Below are 20,858 nucleotides of genomic sequence, written 5' to 3'. Positions count from 1 at the left end.
TAAATGTGACAAGAACACTTCAGCATTCTTTAATAATAAAAATATTAAAAGAATGTCTCGACTCGCTACGAATTCTTTTGCTAGGTCATTTTGATAATCTTTGTAAAAGCAGGCAAATTGCACTCCCACTGCAAGTCTCGAGTTGTCCCTTACTCTTCACCCAGCTCTCTCTTTGGGAGGTGGACTATAGGGCAGACTGAGGCTCCTAATACACCAGCCTGGTCACCTCACAAACGGAGACAGAGACAAGGCAGAGGTGTTTGACACTTTCTTTGCCTCTGTCTTCCACATGGATGACAGACCAAGGGGGTCTCAGCGCCCTGAGCTGGACGACCACGACTGTGAGAACGATCAACTTCCAGTCAATCCTGAAATTGTGAGGCATCTGCTGCTCCAGCTGGATCCTTATAAAAAGCTATGGGGCCTGATGGGATTCATCCCAGAATCCTCAAAGATCTAGCTGATATCATCACAAAACCTCTCTCAATGATTTTTGAGTGGTCTTGGGAATCCAAAGAGGTCCCAGCTGACTGGAAGCTGGTGAACATTGTCTCGATTTTCAAGAAGGGCAAGAAGGAGCATCCTGTCAACTACAGGCCTGTCAGTCCACTTCAGTGCCTGGTAAGGTTATGGACAAGATTATTCTGGAAGTATTGAGAAACACAGTGAAAAGACAATGCAGTCACTGGTCAAGCCAGCACAGCTTTATGAGAGGAAAGTTTTGCTTATCAAACCTGATTTCCTTTTATGACAAGATAAGCCAACTAGGTGGTCAAGAGAAGCCAACTGATGTAACCTTTTTGGATTTCAGTAAAGCTTTCAATACTGTCTCTCCCAGGATCTTTCTGGACAAAATGTCCAGCACGCAGCTGGATAAACACATCATGTGGTGGGTGAGCAATTGGCTCATGGTCGAGCACAGAGGGTAATAGTGAATGGGGACATCAGACTGGTGACCTGTCACTAGTGGGGTTCCTCAGGGCTCTGTCTGGGGCCCAATGCTCTTCAACATCTTCTTAAATGACTTGGATGCAGTTTAACAAGGGAAAGTCCTGGATTGTGCACCTGGGATGGGGAAGTCCTGGCTGTATGTACAGACTGGGGAGTGAGGTGCTGGAAAGCAGTGCCATGGAAAGGGACCTGTGGATCCTGGTCAATGGCAAGTTGAATATGAGTCAGCAGTGCCCTGGCAGCCAGGAGGGCCAACTGTGTCCTGGGGGGCATCAGGCAAAGCATCGCCAGCTGGTCAAGGGAGGGGATTGTCCTGCTCAGCTCTGCACTGGTGTGGCCCCACCTTGAATATGGTGTGCAGTTTTGGGTATCACAATATAACAAGGATATTAAGCTATTAGAGAGTGTCCAAAGGAGGGCAATGAAGATGGTGAAGGGCCTTGAGGGGAAGCCATATGAGGAGTGGCTGAGGTACCTTGGTCTGCTCAGCCTAGAGAAGAGGAGACTGAGGGGAGACCTCATTGCAGTTACAACCTCCTTGTGAGGGGAAAAGGGGCAGGCACTGATCTTTTCTCTGTGGTGACCACTGACAGGACCTGAGGGAATGACTAGAAGTCAGAGGAGGTTTAGATATTAGAAAGAGGTACTTCACCCAGAAGGTGGATAGGTGCTAGAGCAGGCTTCCCAGGGAAGTGGTCACAGCACCAAGCCTGACAGAGTTTAAGAGGTGTTTGGATGATACCCTCAGGCACATGATTGACTTTTGGGGATGGTCCTGTGCAGGGCTAAGGTGATGTGGACTGACATAAAATGTACAAGTAATTTGAGGACAGATAAATTAGGATTACTAAACAAACAAGAATTTCAGGCAACCTCCGGACAGGAATTATTTGGAGGTTGAAGAAGTATTGTGTTGCACTATTCTTAAGCTACCCTTTGCAGCTCCCAATAATCCCTGTTGTGCATAGGATTCTTGATTCAGTTTACCATAGCCATAGCTTATATTGCAGAGAGAGAGTAGACAAAGACAGGGTCCCTTCCCACAGAAGAAAAACTTATCATAATCTACCTTTGCTGGGCTATAACTCTGCCTGGACACCTGGGGGCAAGGAAGCAGATCGTTGAAACTGGATCTAGCATGCCCTTAGTTGGTGCTGATGGGTCAAATTTGAGCTGCTGACCACTCACAGCAGATCATTTCTGGGATATACAACATCTCTGTGAAGGTTTGGGGCAAGATCACATCATAAACAAGCTGCATGGATTTGCTTTCTTACTGTACCTGGACAGCTGTGGTTTTGCTTAAATGTTGCTTGTAGCAAGTATCCTATCAATATTCTACCTGTGACTCTCAAGTCAAAACAAGATATCTTCCTAATGCACCACATAAAGCATTTCTAACCTACAAAGAAATATTCAGTAACACCAACTCCATCTTTCTGTGACCATATTGTTTTTGAAGTAAAGCACAATGTTTTTAAAAACAGACAAAGGCACTGGAGGATATTACTTTGTACTACCCTATGCCTGTTTCCTTCATGACAATATCAAAGCTTATGTTTTGCCTGATTGAGTTCAGCAGATAGTTCTGACATATTGCAGAGGAAATCACAGGCTTTAGACTGTGAGGATGACCAAGCAGACCTCACGATAAATTAGGAAGAGACTACGAGTTTTTTTATTGTGGAAAGAACACATACAGCCACAAACACTGAAAGATGCAGTAGCCGTGATACACAGTCCCTGCACAAGCAGGACACAGAGAGCTTTTAACCAGCTGAAGAATTTTGAGGTTGAAGATTTCAATAATATTGTTGAACTGAGGGAAAGAAGGCTACAGTAGTATCACTGGTAACATGTATTGACAGTAAATAAATACCATTAAGTCAATAAATGCTGATCCTTGCCCAGAAACTCAAATTCAGCTTGGTGCTAAAAGGTGTCTACTTCCTTAAGGCTCTATTTTTAATCCATTTTTAGTATAAAGACTTGATTTGATTTATCTAAGTCTGAATAAAAGTATTTATTTTCAGAGAACAATCAACCAGCTCCTAGACAAACCTGTGCTTGCCAGGAAGTAGTAGAGAAAGGACTTCCTCTGCTGGTCCTTAATTCAGGAACACAGCAAGTCACATTAACTCCAGGATGGCAAGATGAGCACATGTAAGCAAATACTTTCTTTCGTAGCATAAAGGTAGTGCTTTGATTTAAGACAACAGAGAACAATACACTGTAGGCCACAATCTGAACAAACCCTGCATGAAAACTAGTCAGGTAAACTTTCCTGAGTTCACTTCATATATCAGAAAAAGGAATCTAAACCCCCCTGCTTGCACTGGAGGTGTGAAATAAAATGCCTTATTTTTCCCTGAGAGAAACAGGGAACAAAAAAAATGAAACACAGAACAGAACTCTGCTTGAAAACAGAGTGAAAATAAATCAGCAATGAATGGATTAGCTTCAGATCAGACTGCCCGGAGCAGCCTGATCTGGAACAGCAGAGCACTCAGGGCTTGTGTTTTTTAAATTAGTTTTAATAAATAGAATCAATAGCTCAAATTATGAAAAAGAACAAAAGTACAGATCAAATCGATCAAGGCTGTAGCTTATCGTTATAAGCCAAGGGGTGTCTTCTCTTGTATGAATGTGATAAGGTGACACAAGAATCCACTTGCAGCTTTTCAGTATCTCTCCCAGAACAGCTGTACACAGAGTTGGACAGAGAGCCTGAAAATACTCCTGGTTATCCGAACACAAACACAGACTTCCCCTCCTTTTCCATTCCCCAGAAGGAAAAATAATCCTAAAAGAATAATAAGTAAATCAGAAAACTAATCCTTTGTCCTGAAGATAAATGCAGGAATTTACAGAGAGGACAGAACTAAATAGACGAAGAAACACAAAGTATTCTGCATTATATATAGGATTTAATGCTCAGGTGAAGAGATTCTTGGTCAAATCACTGGAAAAGTGTCTTTCCACATATTAGGTTAGGCAAGGGTGTTGGAGATCATTCAGAATTTCTCTCTACCCCGAGTAGTCAGTCAAGGATTATCCACTGGAGGGGAGCAAGGGGATGTCATTAACTTCAATCAAGCTTTTGGCAATGGGAGGGGATAGTTGCATACAGGCACCTCATTTACCTCTTTATGCTTTGTGTTGTTGGGTTCTTCATCCCCAAAGGGATTTGCTCTGGGGAAGCTGCAGTGTCTTACTAGCAGGGGGCCTGGTCACTAAGGAGCAGAGCAGGAATGTGCCAGCAGTTGAGTCCTCACTCTACACAGGACACCATTGCCAGGGCACACAGCTGGACAGGTGTTACGACAAGAGCCGGGCTCTAGGTCAGTCACAGCAATGTAAGGGAACTGCACACAAACTGTCTGCAACACCACATACCACCTGCAGGGGTAGGATAAAGTAGAAAATCCTACACGGTTCCTTACTCAGGGTAATATGGGGATGACTCTGCTTCAGACAAGCTCATTTTGATTAATAGTGGACTTCTCCCCCAGTAATGAAACCAAGGAAAAGCATATTGAAGCTCCAAACAGCTTTTCAAGTCTTGGTTGAACTCCAGGTCACCAGCCCTGGTTCTGCATGTTTTGTTCCTCACCAGGATGCCATCATGAGCTCCCCTTTCATCTCTGGGGTTCTATCCTACATGCCCTGACCACTAGCTCTGAAGAACCAACCCTATGCAGGAAACTAAAGCACTTAAACCCCTCCCCCCCTTTTTTTCTACCCCTCCAATAGAGCCTTTTGTTGAATGTAAGCCAAGTACAAACTACCAGTCCTGAATTTATACATTCAAATACAGCAAAACCGAAGAGGCTTTTGGCATACCATGTGACACTCTAGAGGTGTGAGAACAATGCTTGGTGCTGATAACCTCTGCTAACTCCCATTCATCCTCAGGCTGAAAAGCTGGCATCACTTACATGGGCTTTGTGCTCACATATAGCACAGAAGAGTCTTTTTCATTGCTGTGGTTGAATTATAGATAAACAGCAGAAGACGAATAGTAATCTTGTAATAATAGAATATATGACAGATGTACTACTGAAAGTCATTCACATGTTCCAGTGATGAGCATGGTTCAAAGCCTTATCTGGAATAGACTTCCATCTTGCTAATAAATATTCAGAGACTTTATAGTCTTCAAGGACGTAATATTGAACATCTGACAGAAAATTCAGTGTAGATCCATAAGCATTTTTTATTACATTTTGATCAGAATTAGATTTCTTAATGTTTTATAGCAAGCAGTGCCTTTGCCAGAAGACACAGAACTTTCTTGGGCAAAGTACTCAGTGGTTAACTTCAAGTCCAACAAAATAAAGAAAATACCAATTATGATTCAAGTGTAGTGTAATTTATTTTCTATTCAGTGAGGAAGAATTGATTTTCCCAGCAGTGTCGCTTACACTGTAATGATTATTGCACATAAGACAACTTAAGAAAATGACGGAAAAACAAATTAGATGGGCTGCAGATCACTGGCTTATCTTGACTGCTCACCTTGAAGAGAGAGTTAGGGAAACATAAGATGTAGTACTGGATATCTGGGTACTTGAAACCTCTGTTCTCCTTCCACCTCCTTGATATTCCATATTAAAATTTCAAAACAGAAATAAACATTTCCAGCAGGGATGAAACAGCACATCTTGCCAGTCTGAGGATGTCTGCTTAATTAAAAACAATGATAACTTGCTGTGACAGAAGATAATTAAAGGGGTATAAATTGTACAAGAACTTGGCTTTGCCTAATGCTCTCATTTTATATAAACACCTATTCATGAGTCATACGAGAAAAAAGTTGCCATGACTCCTCGGTTTCTGCTAGCTGACACTTAGTACTGATGACCAAGTGCTAAAGCAATGGAATAAAAGACTGGGCCAATATTATGGCACAGTCTAATGGAAATCAATAGGAATTCTTCCCCTGATTTTTCAATATGTATTGGATAGACCTTTTATTGCATGCAAAAGCCTGAATAATGGGAACAGAGGTTAACCAATCAGCACCACAGTGATAATCTCTACATGCTGAGATGGAATTGTCCTGATCACAGTTTGTAACAAAAAATAAGTTGGCCTCATGTTCTTCTCTGGCGACATCCACAATCAGCCAATGTACCGTACATTAAGTGCTGCACATCTTATCTAGCTGATAGAATTTGCTGCAAGAGGCTTGGTTAACCATGTTTGGTTTAGCTTAAGGACAAGCAAAAATGACAGTCAGAATCAACCACCAAACCTGAAATGTCATTGTGAAGTTTCACATATACCCTTCCAGAATCATTACGTTTTTCCCATCAGAGTTATTTCAAAAATCTGCATCGTTACTTTATTCTAATTGTAGCTTCCTTGCAGGATCTCCTATCTTTTTTCTCTGTTTTACATGGCAAAAAGTCTTTCAGGTTTTAAAGGTGAGATGGCTTTGCAAAAAAAATGAGAGAATGCACGAATTTTGCAGCTGATTACTTTGTTAAGAAAATGTGCCACTAATTTATACCCTTTGAGCTGTTGGGTTAGATGCAGTGATTGATATGTCAGTCTTTTTGATTATTTCATCACGTTAGCCAACCACTTTTTTTTAAAAAAATGTAATGTCCATATCTATTCTTGCAAATAGATTGTTCAAAGAGGAGGTATGATAGCAGTCATTCTCTCTCACTTTCTCATAGTAAGGAATTCTTTTGACAATGAGAAAATGAACATTTGTTCTGAGCTGACAGTTGTAAAGGATGTTTTTTTTCCATGGCTTTGTTTGTAAGACTGTAGTGTTGCTTTTGGGAAAGGTTGCAGTCTGTGTAAGTGCTACTGTTATTACTGTTACTGAACACAGTACCAAGGGATCACATATTGAGTTACTGAAGAGCAGATCACAGAATCACAGAACTGATTAGGTTGGAAAAGATCTCTGAGATCTTGGAAGGGACCCTCCCAGATTATCGAGTCCAACCTTTGACAGAACCACCACATCAACTAGACTGTGGTACTAAGTGCCATGTCCAGTCTTTTCTTAAACACCTCCAGGGACAGTGAATCCACCACCTCCCTAGGCAGTCCATTCCAATGTCTAATCACCCTTTCTGTGATGATGTCCAACCTGAACCTCTTCTGGCACAGCTTGAGGCTATGTCCTCTCGTCCTGTCACTGATTGCCTGAGAGAAGAGATCAAACCACACCTGGCTCCAGCCTCCTTTCAGGTAGCTGTAGAAAGTGATAAGGTCTCCTCTGAGCCTCCTCTTCTCCAGGCTAAACAACCCTGACTCCCTCAGCCCCTCATCATAAGACCTACTCTCTAATCCTCACCCAGCTCTGTTGGCCATCTCTGGACTCGCTCCAGCACTTCAATATCTTTCCTGTAGTGAGGGGCCCAGAACTGGACACAGCACTGGAGGTGTGGCCTCACCAGTGCCGAGTACAAGGGGACAATCACTTCCCTAGTCCTGCTGGTCACACTATTGCTTATTCAAGTCACCTGGACACACTGCCGGCTCACATTCAGACAGCTGTAAACCAGCACCCCCAGGTCCTTTCCCACTGGGGTTTTCCAGCCACTCTAACCCCCAGCCTATAGCACTGCCTGGGGTTGTTGTGGTCAAAGTGTAGGACCTGGAGTTTGGTCTTGTTGAACCTTATAGCACTGGCCTTGGTCCATTGATCCAGCCTGCCCACATCCCTATGCAGAGCCTTCCTAGCCTCCAGCAGATCAACACTCCCACCCAACTTGGTTCTGTCTGCAAATTTAGTGGGGGTACACTTGATCCCCTCATCTAGATCATCAATGAAGATATTGAACAGGACTGGACCCAACAGCGATCCCTGGGGGACACATCTAGTGACCAGCCACCCACTGGTACCATTCACCTCCACTCTCTGGGCCCAGTCATCCAGTCAGTTCTTAACCCAGCAAAGAGTGCAGCTCTCCAAGCCGTGGTCTGCCAGCTTTTCCAGGAGAATGCTGTCGGAGATGGAGTCAAAGGCTTTACTGAAGTCCAGGTAGACTGCATCCACAGCCTTTCCCCCTTTCCCTCATCCACTAGGTGGGTTACCTGGCCATAAAAGGAGATCAGGTTAATGAGATGGGACATACCATTCCTAAATCCATCCTGGCTGGGCCTGATTCCTTGGTTGTCTTGGATGTGCTCACACTGTGATCACTAGTGATTGCACTCAAGATGATCGATTCCATAACCTTCTTGGACACTGAGGTTAGGCTGACAGGCCTAGTTGTTCCCCAGATACTTCTTCCAGCTCTTCTTGTAGATGGATGTCCCGTTAGCCAGCCTCCACTCATCTGGGACCTCCCTGGTTAAGCAGAACTGACAATAAATGACACAGAGCAGCTTAGCAAGCTCTTCTGTCATCTCCCTCAGCACCCCAGGATGGATCCAATCTGGTGCCATGGACTTGTGAACCTCTAAGTGGCACAGTAGGTCACTACCTACCCCCTCCTGGACTATAAGAGGTCTATTCTGCTCTCCATCCCTGTCTACCAGCTCAGGGGCTGGTTGCCCTGAGGGTAACTGGTCTTACTATTGACGACTGAGGCAAAGAAGGCAGTAAGCACCTCAGCCTTTTCCTCATTCTATATAACATGCAATGAAAGTATGGAAAGCCACAACTAACATACTTTCTGCCTCTGTGTATGCTTTTTGATTTTCCTGCCTCCTTCATTCAAGCGTAATCTTTCAAAACACACAGATGTTTTAGCTGATTATCGTTTATCTGGCAGAAGTAGCCTCTGATTTAGTGAGTATTGCTATTTCAGCATTGAGATAGCAGGGCATGATTAGTGATTGGTTTGACACTGTTTTTTTTCTGGAAAGTATTTTCCATCATCGCTTTTTCAGTAAGATCAACAGGAGGGAACAACATTCAGATGACCATGCAAGCCAAGAATAGCTTGGAAGCATGCTCTTAGGCAGGCTAGCAGAGGAAGCATGGGCATTAGCTTCTATTACAGCAGCTGCTGAAATACAGACACTGAGGTTGAAAAGACTTTCCAGTAGGGGGAACTCAAAGCCACGGAAACTCCTACACTGATGGTATACTTGGTGATGAAGGTGAAATTTAGACCTCCATATAATTCTGGGTTTTTCCTTCTTTGGACCATTTTAAGAAAAGCAATTGACATCATACTGAAGCTTAAGGCTTCTGGGGCTCGTGGGCTTGTAAGATTGAGAACAAACCTGAATTACTTGAGTTCAGACTAACAAAGCCCTGAGCACTGCTACACAACACAGGCTGAAGCCCAAAGCTGTTGTTCATAAAAGCAGGATACTAGGACGTGGTGCTTTACAGAAACGTATAAACTCCTTTATACAATGAACACTGTAGAGGTGTATTCTAACTGGCAAGTCAGGCACTGCTAATAAAAATAGCAGTCTGCCATCCAACCAACTCAGACGTTAACAAGCTTTCTGTGGAATGCAGAAAATCTTCAAGGAGACGCAAGCAGGAACTTCTGAAGCACCCCCTGCCTCATTCCCTACTTTAGCTGATAACCACTACTACGTGCATTCAGCTTGGAGGGCACTAAATAGATTAATCTATACCTAGAACCAAGGCTGCCCCTTGGCAGCCTGACACAGAGGGGGAAATAAAAATAAAGTTTTTCAAAGCCTTGAACAAAGAGACAGTCTCCCCGTTTCCAGTGCTGCTGGAGCGTCTCTTCCAGACAGTGTTCATGCTTTTGACAGACAAACAAAATGGCAAAGCCCTTGCTGTCCCCACCAGACCAGGGCATCAGTGCCTGCAAGGGCAAGCACTCTTCAATGGGAACTTTGTGGAGACTCGTGACTCCACATCCAACCCATACAGTGCTCCTAAAAGCCCAGGATGGACGTGCTCCAACTTCTGGGGTAAAGTGTTCAAAAACCAACCTGATTTCTGGGTTGTGGGCCCATGCAGTGCCCTCAGCCACACTGATATAACACAGCAATAACATAGAGAAATGAAGGAATTGAAAGTAATATGGTTTTCTATATGAATATTGTATATATATAAAAAATTCCTGTAGGTGCAACATTCATGTATTTGCAAAAGGCTTTAGCTAAGGAGAAATATACAGATAATTAAACTCATAAAGGGTGAAACCCTCCCAATTAGTGCTCCATAAGCAGCCCTACTGACCATAACTAAGCCAACAGTTAGCCATAATTGAAATGCCCACAAAAATCTCCACCTCAGCTATCTTTAAATTACTGACTGTAACACTACTGTGAAATGCTGCTCTTCTAATACAGAGACTGAAACAAAAAAAGTACAGAAATGGAGAAAGTGGAAAAGGTGATGATGCAGAGGAACCAGGTCAATAAAAACGCATTTGAGAGAAAAAACCCTGAAACTATATGCATCACTTGAACATTAAAAAATAGTAGAGTTATGACTTTATCTGCTGAGAAATAGCTATTAGACAGAAATATGAATGTGCAAGAGGTAATTTTTTTAAATTTGTTATTTGGAAAAAAGAAACACACTGCCATAGGAGTACAGTCTGGTGATGAAAAATGTCCTGAAGGGGCTAAGCCACTGATTTGTTACCTTGCACTCTTGGGAAATTGCTTGTCTCTTCCAACCCGTAGCTTTGCTGTTTCTGTAATGGCTAAAATTATGTTTATATACTTAACAGGAATGTTGTGAAGTCTGTTAGTATTTATAGGAAACTTCATGAGCCCTAAGAAAGTCTTATCATTTCCACGTGGTCTGTTAAAACAGTTAAAGTCTTCCCTAATAATTTTAAATAAATTTAAGCAGTTGTTTACCTATTTCATTTGTGCTTTCCACATCCACTTTATTTTTCCCCACAGTGGTTTTCTGTCTACCACGATAGCACAAAGTCCTGAATCTGCAAATACGTGCAGATGGGCAGTTTCACACCTGCGATTTGTCCCACTGGGAGGCAGTGGAGCTGTGTGGGCAAGCAATTAGGATGTGTATGGATGCCAGAGGAATCAAACCCTGAATTTTCTTGCAGGGTATTCCCTCACAGGGGCTACTAACGCTGATTTCAAAGGACTGAAGAATGAGGTCTGGGCTTCATCTGCCATGGCAACAATATACTGCAGATAGGAAATTACAGCTCATGGGATTCGGATACAGTGAGTATTTCCCCCAACCAGTAATTCCACCTAGAGAGAGTTGTTCTGCCAGGGCATTTCTGGGTTTGCTGTCATTTTCTGACACAGTTTATACTTCTTTTATGACTCTCCGCTTGCCAAAACAAGAAAAGCAAAAAATTTCCACATAAGCCAAGGAAAACCTTGGGGACAAGACAAGATTTTTAGCATCAACACGCTGTCTTTCCAGAGCATGTGGGGTTTATAGCCTCTCTTCTTATACCTTGCTTGTTCAGAAATTTATGTGTGTGTATATATATTCTTGCTGGGAGACTGGACTCCAAGGAAAGACTCTTCAGAATTGATTGCTTCCCAGAAGTTATCAAGAAGGAAAAAATGGACTTGGCTGATGTGTGTTCCTTTTTTTAAAACCCATGGAGAGACTGGATCTGCCAGAGCAAGCAGCACAGGTGGTGCTTCCACTGCTGGAGACAGATGTGCTTTCCTACCTTGGTGAGTGTCTGTGGCTCTCACAGGCATGAGTGCTTCTCATTGCTCACTTACAAAGGGTCTGTCCTCAAAAATGCCTGTTGGGCTAGTAAAGGCAATAGACTAATATATTTACATCATGTGATGGTACAAGTGAAGAAAGACATTCTGAAGGTAAGCACTGAATTCCAAACCTCTCAAAGCCAAGGATAGGCAGGGGTGTTACACCAGGGATCATTTCGAAGCACAAGGTGTTGAAGAGAATGTAAACCATTGAAAGGCTTTCAGAAGGTGTGTAAAGAATACCATTATAATTCTTAGTCTGCCTATGTGACAATCCTTTTCAGTGAAGAAAATCAACCTCAAATAACTATATATCACTTCTTTCCATCCCATGCTCCTGGTTTTAGTAAAAAAAGCACAGGCAGACAGTCCTTCCTTCCATTGTTACTCTCTTCCACCTAAGCCTGGGCCACCTTAACAGTTGCAGCTATATATATGTGCTACTGTTTTCCAATGTCATATTCTTTGCCTGGAGCCAGACTCATGGAGGAAGAAGTTAAACACAGACACCCTGTGCATATTCACAGGTGTGTGCACACATGCTGTTCACTTCTTGGGCTAGGATCTTGTTTTGGGGTAAGGATGAGGGAAGATAGCTTTGTGAATATCCCACTGCATCCTAAAATTTTATGATTAGAACATAAATACGGTACACCAGAAACTCTCCTGAGAAAACAAGCGCCACTTTCTTTTCCAGTCTTCACACCGTCAATCCAGTTCTTCATTGCATGCTACTATTTCAAATTAAGAATGTATATTCCCTCTTTGCTCTGCTCTCAAACAAAAGATGAATCAAACATTGAAAACTTGGAAGTTTTCCCCACTGCATGCTTATGCACATAGTGTTTTTAGGAAACCACTGAAGATTCACAGATTTCTGACAAACAAATATTTGCTAATTAATTCCAATTAACTGACTGTATTTGGACAAGGATTCATATCAGAAAGTACATCCTCATGTATGTAGATATGGGGAAACTTTATGTCAATAGGACCTTTACCGGAATAATGCTACATGGAAGTTCACAAAACAGGATTTCCAGGCAAATATGCTAAAATACTGACTAGTAAACTCATTCTTGAGTAGATAAGAGAGCAGACAGAGGTGAAAGCTTCATCCTGCAGCTCACCTAGCAGGTATATATTTAAAATTGAGGCTGTCTTGTCCATACCACACTCTAAATACGTTACATTTAAGGATACAGCATTATTCAGCTAGTCCAGGCAAAGACAGAGGCTCAGCAAGCTCAATATACTTATGAAAAACAAAGACTCATTCAGCTGAGTTGGGTTAGAGGCTGTTTTCATTCCACTCAGACATGTATTTCTCTCTGCATATAATAACAGTCTGTAAATTCTCCTCTAGCTAACAAGGAGCAAATGCATCTGAGTGGCTTGATAAGGTAGTGGGAGATAAGAACCATCCATACCTTCCAGGCTGAGCCGAAACACCTAAGGATAGTTGGAGGAAAACACTGAGCAAAAGTAAACAAATCACAAGATTTCCTGACTCTAGACCCTCAAAAGCTAAGAAACTGCATCTGAGAAAAAGGCAGAAATTTGTCTCCGTATTATAGTGTGTGGAAGAAGACAATTAGAAGAAATAATTTTCTGTGCTCTTATGTGAAATCCAGGCTTGACTCTGACCTATAATTTGAAATAAGCTTCATTTTAATGACTTAAATTTCACTGCTAATAAGAGCAGTCCAATCAAACTACAGACAAAGTGTGTGAAATAATTTACAGGTTTTGTCTGAAAAGGTCAAGGTCTTAAACAAAGAAAAGTGACTTTTCCTACCAAAGTGCTTGCCCCTCACTGTGTAAAACTAATAGACTGCTATGAAAAATAATACCTGTCTTTTGTGCCCAAAGTATCTTGTTTACCAAACACACACACACCACACACACACAGTCGTTACCAATCAGCTGCTGCCAAGATGAACAACACGTGGCTGACAGAGGTCCCCATTGCCAGACAGTGAAAATGAACCGAGTTCTTTCCACTGAAGTTAATGAAGCTATGACAATTTAAATTAACTGTGAACCTACCCCAATTATCTTTTAACTTGCCTGCACAAGAACTTGGGAAAGTTAAGCAGAACTAACTAAAATGCCATCAAGACAGAAGAGAGTGAGGCATGAACACTGCATGGATTTCTTTCGCTCCTCAGTTGGATGTCTAACAGGTTTGTTTATTTTTCTTTGGCAAATAATTCTGTTTGGCTTTGCAGGACCCCCTCCTGCATACAAACTGCTGTCCCCTTCAGGATGTATATTCACTTAGCATCTCTCCTCTGTGCAACTCTTTTCCCGGTTTTTGCGGTATTTCTCAACCACTCTCTTCTTTCACTCTTGTTAAACTTTCACATAAGCAGTATTTTCAATGACATGTCAGCCCAATGAGACCACTTTGGCATCTGCAAAGGAAACCCTGGAGCTGCACAGCAGACTTTCTCCTGCTGGCTTATCAGGTTTAACATTTTGTGGTTGATACTCTTCCAGAGGAATGTGATTTGGAGCTTTTCAAGATACCTCCCACTGGAGATCTCCAGAAATCACCTCAGAAATATTTCTGGGATTATCAAGTATTTGAGAAGCTTTTTAAAAATTTTATTTTTTTTAAAGTGGCATGGCCTGGAATATTGAAGGAGATAATAAGCTTTATTCTTCAGGACTGCAATTCTGATATGAATCCATTAAGGGCCTGATCCAGAAACTGATTAATTCAAATTTCCAAGCTGCCATTTATAAACCTGAGTGAGAAGCTGAAAGCGTATTGCATGGACAAATGCAGATACAGGGATAACAGATGAGCTGTCCTGGCTTGATGGCTCTTACACTACAGGAGCTTGTACCCTGCTGGGCCAGAGCATGAGGAATACACACACACATCCCCCTTTCTGCATCCCTCTCTGCACGAATACCCTGAGCTCCCTATTTAAGGGATGGGAAGGAAACAGTGAAGCTGAGGCAGACACACATAAGCACTTTAGTGTCATTCAAACTCATAAAAGCACCCTTCAAAACTTTTCCCTAGAGCTCTGTCTGTGCTCTGCTCTCCCAGCTAGCCATAATCATCTTTGAGTATCAATAGGATTTCCTGTACCAGTGTCCCTACATGGAATGACAGATGAATTTAATACATTTTAATACTAGACAAGAAAAGGCAACAAAGTCTGAAATACAGCGTTTGAGTTCTGTGGAGTGAAAACTGATGAGTTGCGAGAAACTGTTGTAAGGGGAGTAAATAAAGATAGGAAATCATCCATAGTGTTGAAGTGTTTAGCCTGACATACCATTCAGAGCAAAGGAAATTAACTGCTGCATGACACCAGTGAATTCATGAGTCCTCAAATCTGCTTTGTGATGCATGTTGTTGTCGGAAAAGTAAAAGACAGACCTCCATCCTACTTTGTAATGTGCTCTAGGCTTACTAACTTCTCAATTTGGACCACATTTTCATTTAAAACTACTTATTTCAGATCTTACTGGGGCTTTTCTTTCCTGCTGTGCCTCTACACTAAACCTTCCTATTAACAAGCTCGCATCTCATGAATAACATTACTGTCAAGCTCTCCTAGGTTTTAGCTATATCCATGACTTGAATGGGGAGACATCCAAATGAAGACACCACATTTGAGACAAGAAAATGTAACACCTACAAATGATCAGTTTAATCTTCCAAACACTTTAGAAAAATATTGATTATTATCCCATTCAACAATCATGTTTTGATTCTTTGTAGGAAACGAAGCAGATCAAAGCTAAAATATCTAACAGGGAGTCTTTGTTTCAGGACATGGAGATGACCAGTCTAGGAACCCATTCTGCCTGGTATCAGATGTGTGAGGATGTGTTACAGGCTGGTTTGTATGTGTGTGTGTGTATGTGTGTGTGTTTGTGAGAGACAGAAAGAGCTGGAAAAGCCAGGGATTATACACTGGGAGAATCTGTCTGCAGCTGGACCCAGTGAAGGGCTTCAACTCGGTACTCTCCCAATGCAGCATAAAAACAAAATCAAGTCTTGGCTTTCACTGTTTCCCTGCAAAGAGCTCAGTGATTTAACAAGTATGTCTTGCCATTAAGTTTTAAGTGAATGCGTTTTCATTTCAAAGATACATTATATGTATATGCAGACATCTATACATCTTCAGACTTGAACATACATGCATCAAGCTGCAGACCATACTAGTAAGGTGACAGTCATGTGCATGTATTTATTTATAGCACCATGAGCAAGCCAGCAGAGTACTGCACTGCAAAGCAGCTCCTATTGTGTGCAGCATACCTCCTCATGTTCAAAAGCTCCTGAAGCTTTAGGAACTGAATGTTTCTATAAAGATATATATTTCATCATTTATACTAGGTGAGGATCTGTCCTGCAGAGTTTATTATCCTTTTGTGTAATTTTCTTCCTTTTCTTCTTTTTCTCTTTTATGATCTGCTTATTTCTTTTTATCCTCCCAATTAAAATGTCAGAGTCCAGAGTAAGTGTTGGATCACTCCACCGATATACAGACAGCAATTGTACAGCACCGCTATAGCTTTCTGCTTCAAAGTATGAATTGATCATAAATTCAGGGTGAGAAGAATGTAACCCTAAGAGATGCAAAATTGGTTTGAATTAAAAACGAATAAAATTAAAAAAGGCTTTAGCTAGCATGTAGTATGTTCTCCATATGCTCTGCTGTGAAAAAATTCTCATCCCATTCTGAAAATATGTGGATTTATTGATGAACTCTATGACTAACCTCCATAACACAGGGAATTCAAAGTTTCATGGGTCTTCATTTCCTTAGCTTACTTTATCCTCTCTGCACCTTGTCTTTCTTAGGTTAAGTTCAGTCTGCCCATATAAACACCTGAGCAAAACCATAGTTGTTCGCAGGTTTCAGTGTAATTTCAACTTTAAGTGTGAAAGAATAAAAAAATTCCTAATTGCAGCTGTCAGTGACAGTGCTGCAGGTATTGTTCACATAATTTGCAGCTTCTGTCGCTGGGAAGCACATCTGACTCACCCCGTACATAACACAGAACTTGCTATTTCAAGGCAGCCAATGTTTTAGTGCTCAGACACCTACTCAGCCTTGACTTGATAATCTAAAATAAATATCCTTGAGCAATTGTACAAAAACACCTATGCAGCAAGCAAGTAAAAACCCCGCTGTTTATAGTTTGCAGATGCTTGGGAGCAAACACTCTATATAATATACTTCTAAACTGCTCTGACAGTGGCTAAACTGCCTCACAGAACCATAGAATCATGGAATCATTAAGGTTGGAAAAGAACTCTGAGATCCCTGAGTCCAAAGATTAATCCAGCACCATCATGTTCACCACTAAATTATGTCCCCAAGTGCCACATCCAAGTGTCTTTTGAACACTTATAGGGATGGTGATTCCATCACTTCCCTGGGCAGCGTATTCCAGTGCTTGACCACCCTTTCAGTTAAGATATTTTTCCTAATATTCAGTCCAAAATGCCCCTGGCACAACTTGAGGTCATTTCCTCCTATCCTGTTATTTGATGATACTCAAATATTTCTGCTGAAAGTAGTTTGTTAAATCTTAAGAAGGATCCCTTCTGAGAATCAGTTTTTTGTTTGCACTACAATCTCAAAGCAAAACCTCTAATAACTAAAATGAAATCTTAGTGAATACTGATGACGGATTACAAAGCTTGACATTACATTTTAAAACTGGTATAAATCTTCAAGGAGCAAACTGCCTTCGGTTACTACTGAATCATCCCTCCCCTCTTCCCCAGAGGCAATTAACAGTACTTTGACGCAGAGGAACATACATTTCCCACCTGAACCTTTGGCCTCTGGTTTCTAATGGATTTACTCCAATTCTCTTAGGTATTTTGGTATCTATAAGAAACCCCCCAAAAATTCTTCTATCCAGCCAAAGATAGAACAAAAGCAAAACAGCTAATAACCACAGACTCCTCTGCAAACATTGAGAGCACTCCGGCTGCAGAGTGCTTGCAAGTCTGCAAAAAGTAACGTACAAACCAAGTTGTAACTATCCCCTCATGAGATTTTGGCCCGTAAGTGAAAAAGTAGATGCAGCAGCAAGAAGAGTAATGAAACCCTATGGATTCTGATCCCTGCTCTGTTTCCACATGGTAAGTACAAAACGAAATCACTCACTGTAAGAGGCTACCAGCCTTCCCCTTTGCAGTAACTTTGCTAAGGGAGATGCTAATCCAACCAGGAGGAAAACCCTGTCTCATGTACCACGCTGCAGAGCTCATGTTCACTGTTGTGAACTATAACTGTGGAGTGTAGAGCTCTCACTGATGGGAGAAAGAAACCCATCACAGCAGCACATGACAGTGACCAACCCTCAAACACTAAAAGATAATAATAACAATTAAAAATCAGCAATGGTTAGTGAGGGCCATATTTTTATCTGTTTCCTTAGATTTCCTAGCAAGTGACAGAGCTGGCTGCCACATGCCAGTGTCCCTACTTCAGAAACAGCTGTAGTGAAATAGAAACACAGAGCAACAAGTGAGGCTTATCAGGCTCCTGTTCTCAGTCCAAAGTATTCACCAGCATGTTATTCAACATTTTAAAGGCACTAGGGAAGGACTCTAGCATAACTTAGGAAAGCTATCAAGGTCACGTAGAGGAAGGTGAGGAGCTTTTAGTGTGCTGAAGAAACCCCTCTCCTTTACATCAAACAAAAACAGACTGCATTCAGCACTTCCACAATGATCTCTTAAGTGAAAAAAGTACCTTGCAGGAGATCTACGTACCAAGAAATCACTGCTTGTGCCCTGTACAGGGTTCTTAGACACTGTGGCCTTCTGTGCTCAATTTGCTACACTGATTTTAAAACCCTTTTCAGTCACTGAGACTTTTTGAAGAAACATAAAGCAAGCTTTTTCTGTTACCAAGAGTGCGCCTTCACCATCATCTGAAGCAGTAAAACCTATTTTAGTCACCTGAATCACCCCACTGGGCACTCAACAGAGAGATGCAGAGGAAAACGCTTTTCTAGAGTTCCACTTTGATCCTGAAGGAAAAATCTAACATTTATCTGTCACTTAGCTGTTCAGGTAACGTATCTGAACGTATTACTAATTCTAAGGTTTGGTATATTCAAAGCAACCCTAGGCAGTTTTCAGATTTTTAAGCCATGCTGAAATCAGTCCTAGGGCTATACTGATTGAATGGGATCAGAATTGCTTCCTGAAGAACCAAAAGCTGGTTTATTTTGTGAGAAAGTGAGAAGAGAGCCAAGTTGAGAGATTCTAACTCCAATATTTGCACAGCACTGCCAGAAGAAAGCATTTGTTTCCTGTTTTCAGTCACAGTAATGTCTGCCTGTTTCAGAGAATACATACTTATGCTGAAGAACCCACAAATTAGCATCCTCAACAAACCCTTGAGAAGTTAACAAGGAGAGAACAAACCCCATTTTGCTAACAGGTGCTATTCAGTGATACTCTACTTCTTTGCAGAAATAATTAAAAAAATGCTTTTGCTTAATCCCTAGAAGGCAGACCTTAACTGCGTAATCTAAAGAAACAATCAAAGCAAAATTAAACAAAATTAGCAGTATATGCCTGGAGCACAGTTCACTCAGGATTTAGATGACCTGCATCACAGATGGATTATTTTTCCCTCTAGTTGTGAGAATGATTTAAACTTTTACTGACCTTTTGTGGTTAACTCAGACATTTCTCTCAAGTTTTCACTGCAGTCTGCTTACTCAATGAGCATAATGACTCCTCCTTCTGTATAAAACAAAACTTCTGCCCTAGGAAAACTGTGGCATAGTAACTATGTGTAAAATTGGGAGAGGGGTATATTTTTCCAACTAGTGACATGTCATTCTTCATTGTATCCTCCCTCCAAACTTGCTACTCGACATTAATCAAAGGCTTTATCCAGGACTATCCTTTTGTTTTTGCTTTAGGTCGTAACGATGTAAGACAGCTGTGGGTGTAGGCAAGGGGTGATATAATTTGTTTTAAAAAAAAATTAAAGTGAAAACAGTCGCTTGCACTGTTACATATTTGCCTTTCTGTAAAGGGGTTTGCTCGCCTGTGCTACTTACACAGAAAACAGCTGCCATACACTATTGTTCACACTACTTTATGGAAAACAAAGAGCAACTTTAAGATAGATAAAACCCATTCTCAAGTAACTCAGTATGGTATCTTCACACTGTTCACTCCCTCCAACTGCAGTCGTGCTGCTCCTGATGGAGGAGGATTGCTCTCTGTTCATCAGAATCCTTTCTGCAATGCCTTTGTGATTTCAAAAAGAAAACATTAAGTTTCTTCTTGGTAAATGAGCACAAACCTTCAGAAACCTCCTGCAGTACAAACACAAGCGCTCATCATCAAGTTGTTTAGGGCAGACAAGTTGCACTACACGTTCCGACAACACTAAAGCAAGCTGTAAAGAAAGCTTAGACTTTATGCTTCAAATTAGTGTCACAGCACCAAGGAAGCTTGTTCAAAATTTGGTCTGCACTTCGCATTATAACATGCTATATTGTTTCTTAACACAGTTCTTAAAATGAGCACAATCAGAGAAATGGAGAGGAGCTTCAAGATGTAATTAACTGAGCATTGAAGGAAGGGCTTTGCTTTGCAAACATCCAGCATTAAGTCTTCCAAGATACTCCCTATAAACCTGACCTTTGGCTTGCTAAGCAGCAGTTTGTTTTGTGAGCCAGCAACAAGGCTGCTGCTGAGAACCATCCCCTTTCCCTACTTACAGTTCGGTGATGTTGGCAGGGATGTCCCGGGGAACATGGACCACCTTGCTTTCCTCACAAATGAAGACCCTTCCCATGCAGTGACAGGCGTGGTGCTGGCATCCCAAGCAGCCTGCCAGGAAAAACAGCAAACAGGCAAGGACTGAAGACATCTCTGCCTTCACATCTGTGCCCGTCTCCTTCATATCAAAGGGAGGAACGCAGAGACCTCCCAGACCAACTCCCTGGATAGAAGATCCGCCTCAAAAGCTGGGACAAACCATGTGGCTCTTGGGGGATGAATCCTCAGCAAGTTTCACTTCATGACCCCAGATTCTTTGTGCCCTTAGAGTAGGAATAGGGATGAGGAATGCTGATTTTCCATGACACAAGTATTTTATATTTAAAGTAGTGTTGAAATCATGGGGCCCAGCTGTATTAACCAGGGCTCTTTTAATGCAGTGGATATCTGCCCTGGGAAAAGGTCCTTCCTCCTCAGCCACATGTATTTTTTGGTAAGGACAAAAGGGACAACAAAGCATTTTTACTTTATACAGCCCAGA

The 20,858-nt window shown here is 41.7% G+C and overlaps 1 protein-coding gene across 1 annotated transcript in view; it reads right to left on the bottom strand.

The window, feature by feature from the left end:
• LOC103767611 (follicle-stimulating hormone receptor) overlaps window positions 1-20,501 on the bottom strand; it is an 85,238-nt gene extending 64,737 nt beyond the window's left edge. Inside the window, exon 1 of the mRNA XM_008934785.2 lies at window positions 20,317-20,501. Coding sequence (XP_008933033.2) covers window positions 20,317-20,501 — 185 coding nt within the window. The remainder of the gene's footprint in view (window positions 1-20,316) is intronic.
• Window positions 20,502-20,858: the final 357 nt, after the last annotated feature.

This window comes from Manacus vitellinus, unplaced genomic scaffold, assembly GCF_001715985.3.
Source record: "Manacus vitellinus isolate BGI_N305 unplaced genomic scaffold, ASM171598v3 scaffold_8_pilon, whole genome shotgun sequence".
NCBI lineage: Eukaryota > Metazoa > Chordata > Aves > Passeriformes > Pipridae > Manacus > Manacus vitellinus.
Note: the sequence above shows the minus strand (reverse complement) of the source record. Positions and strands in the feature narration are given on the sequence as shown.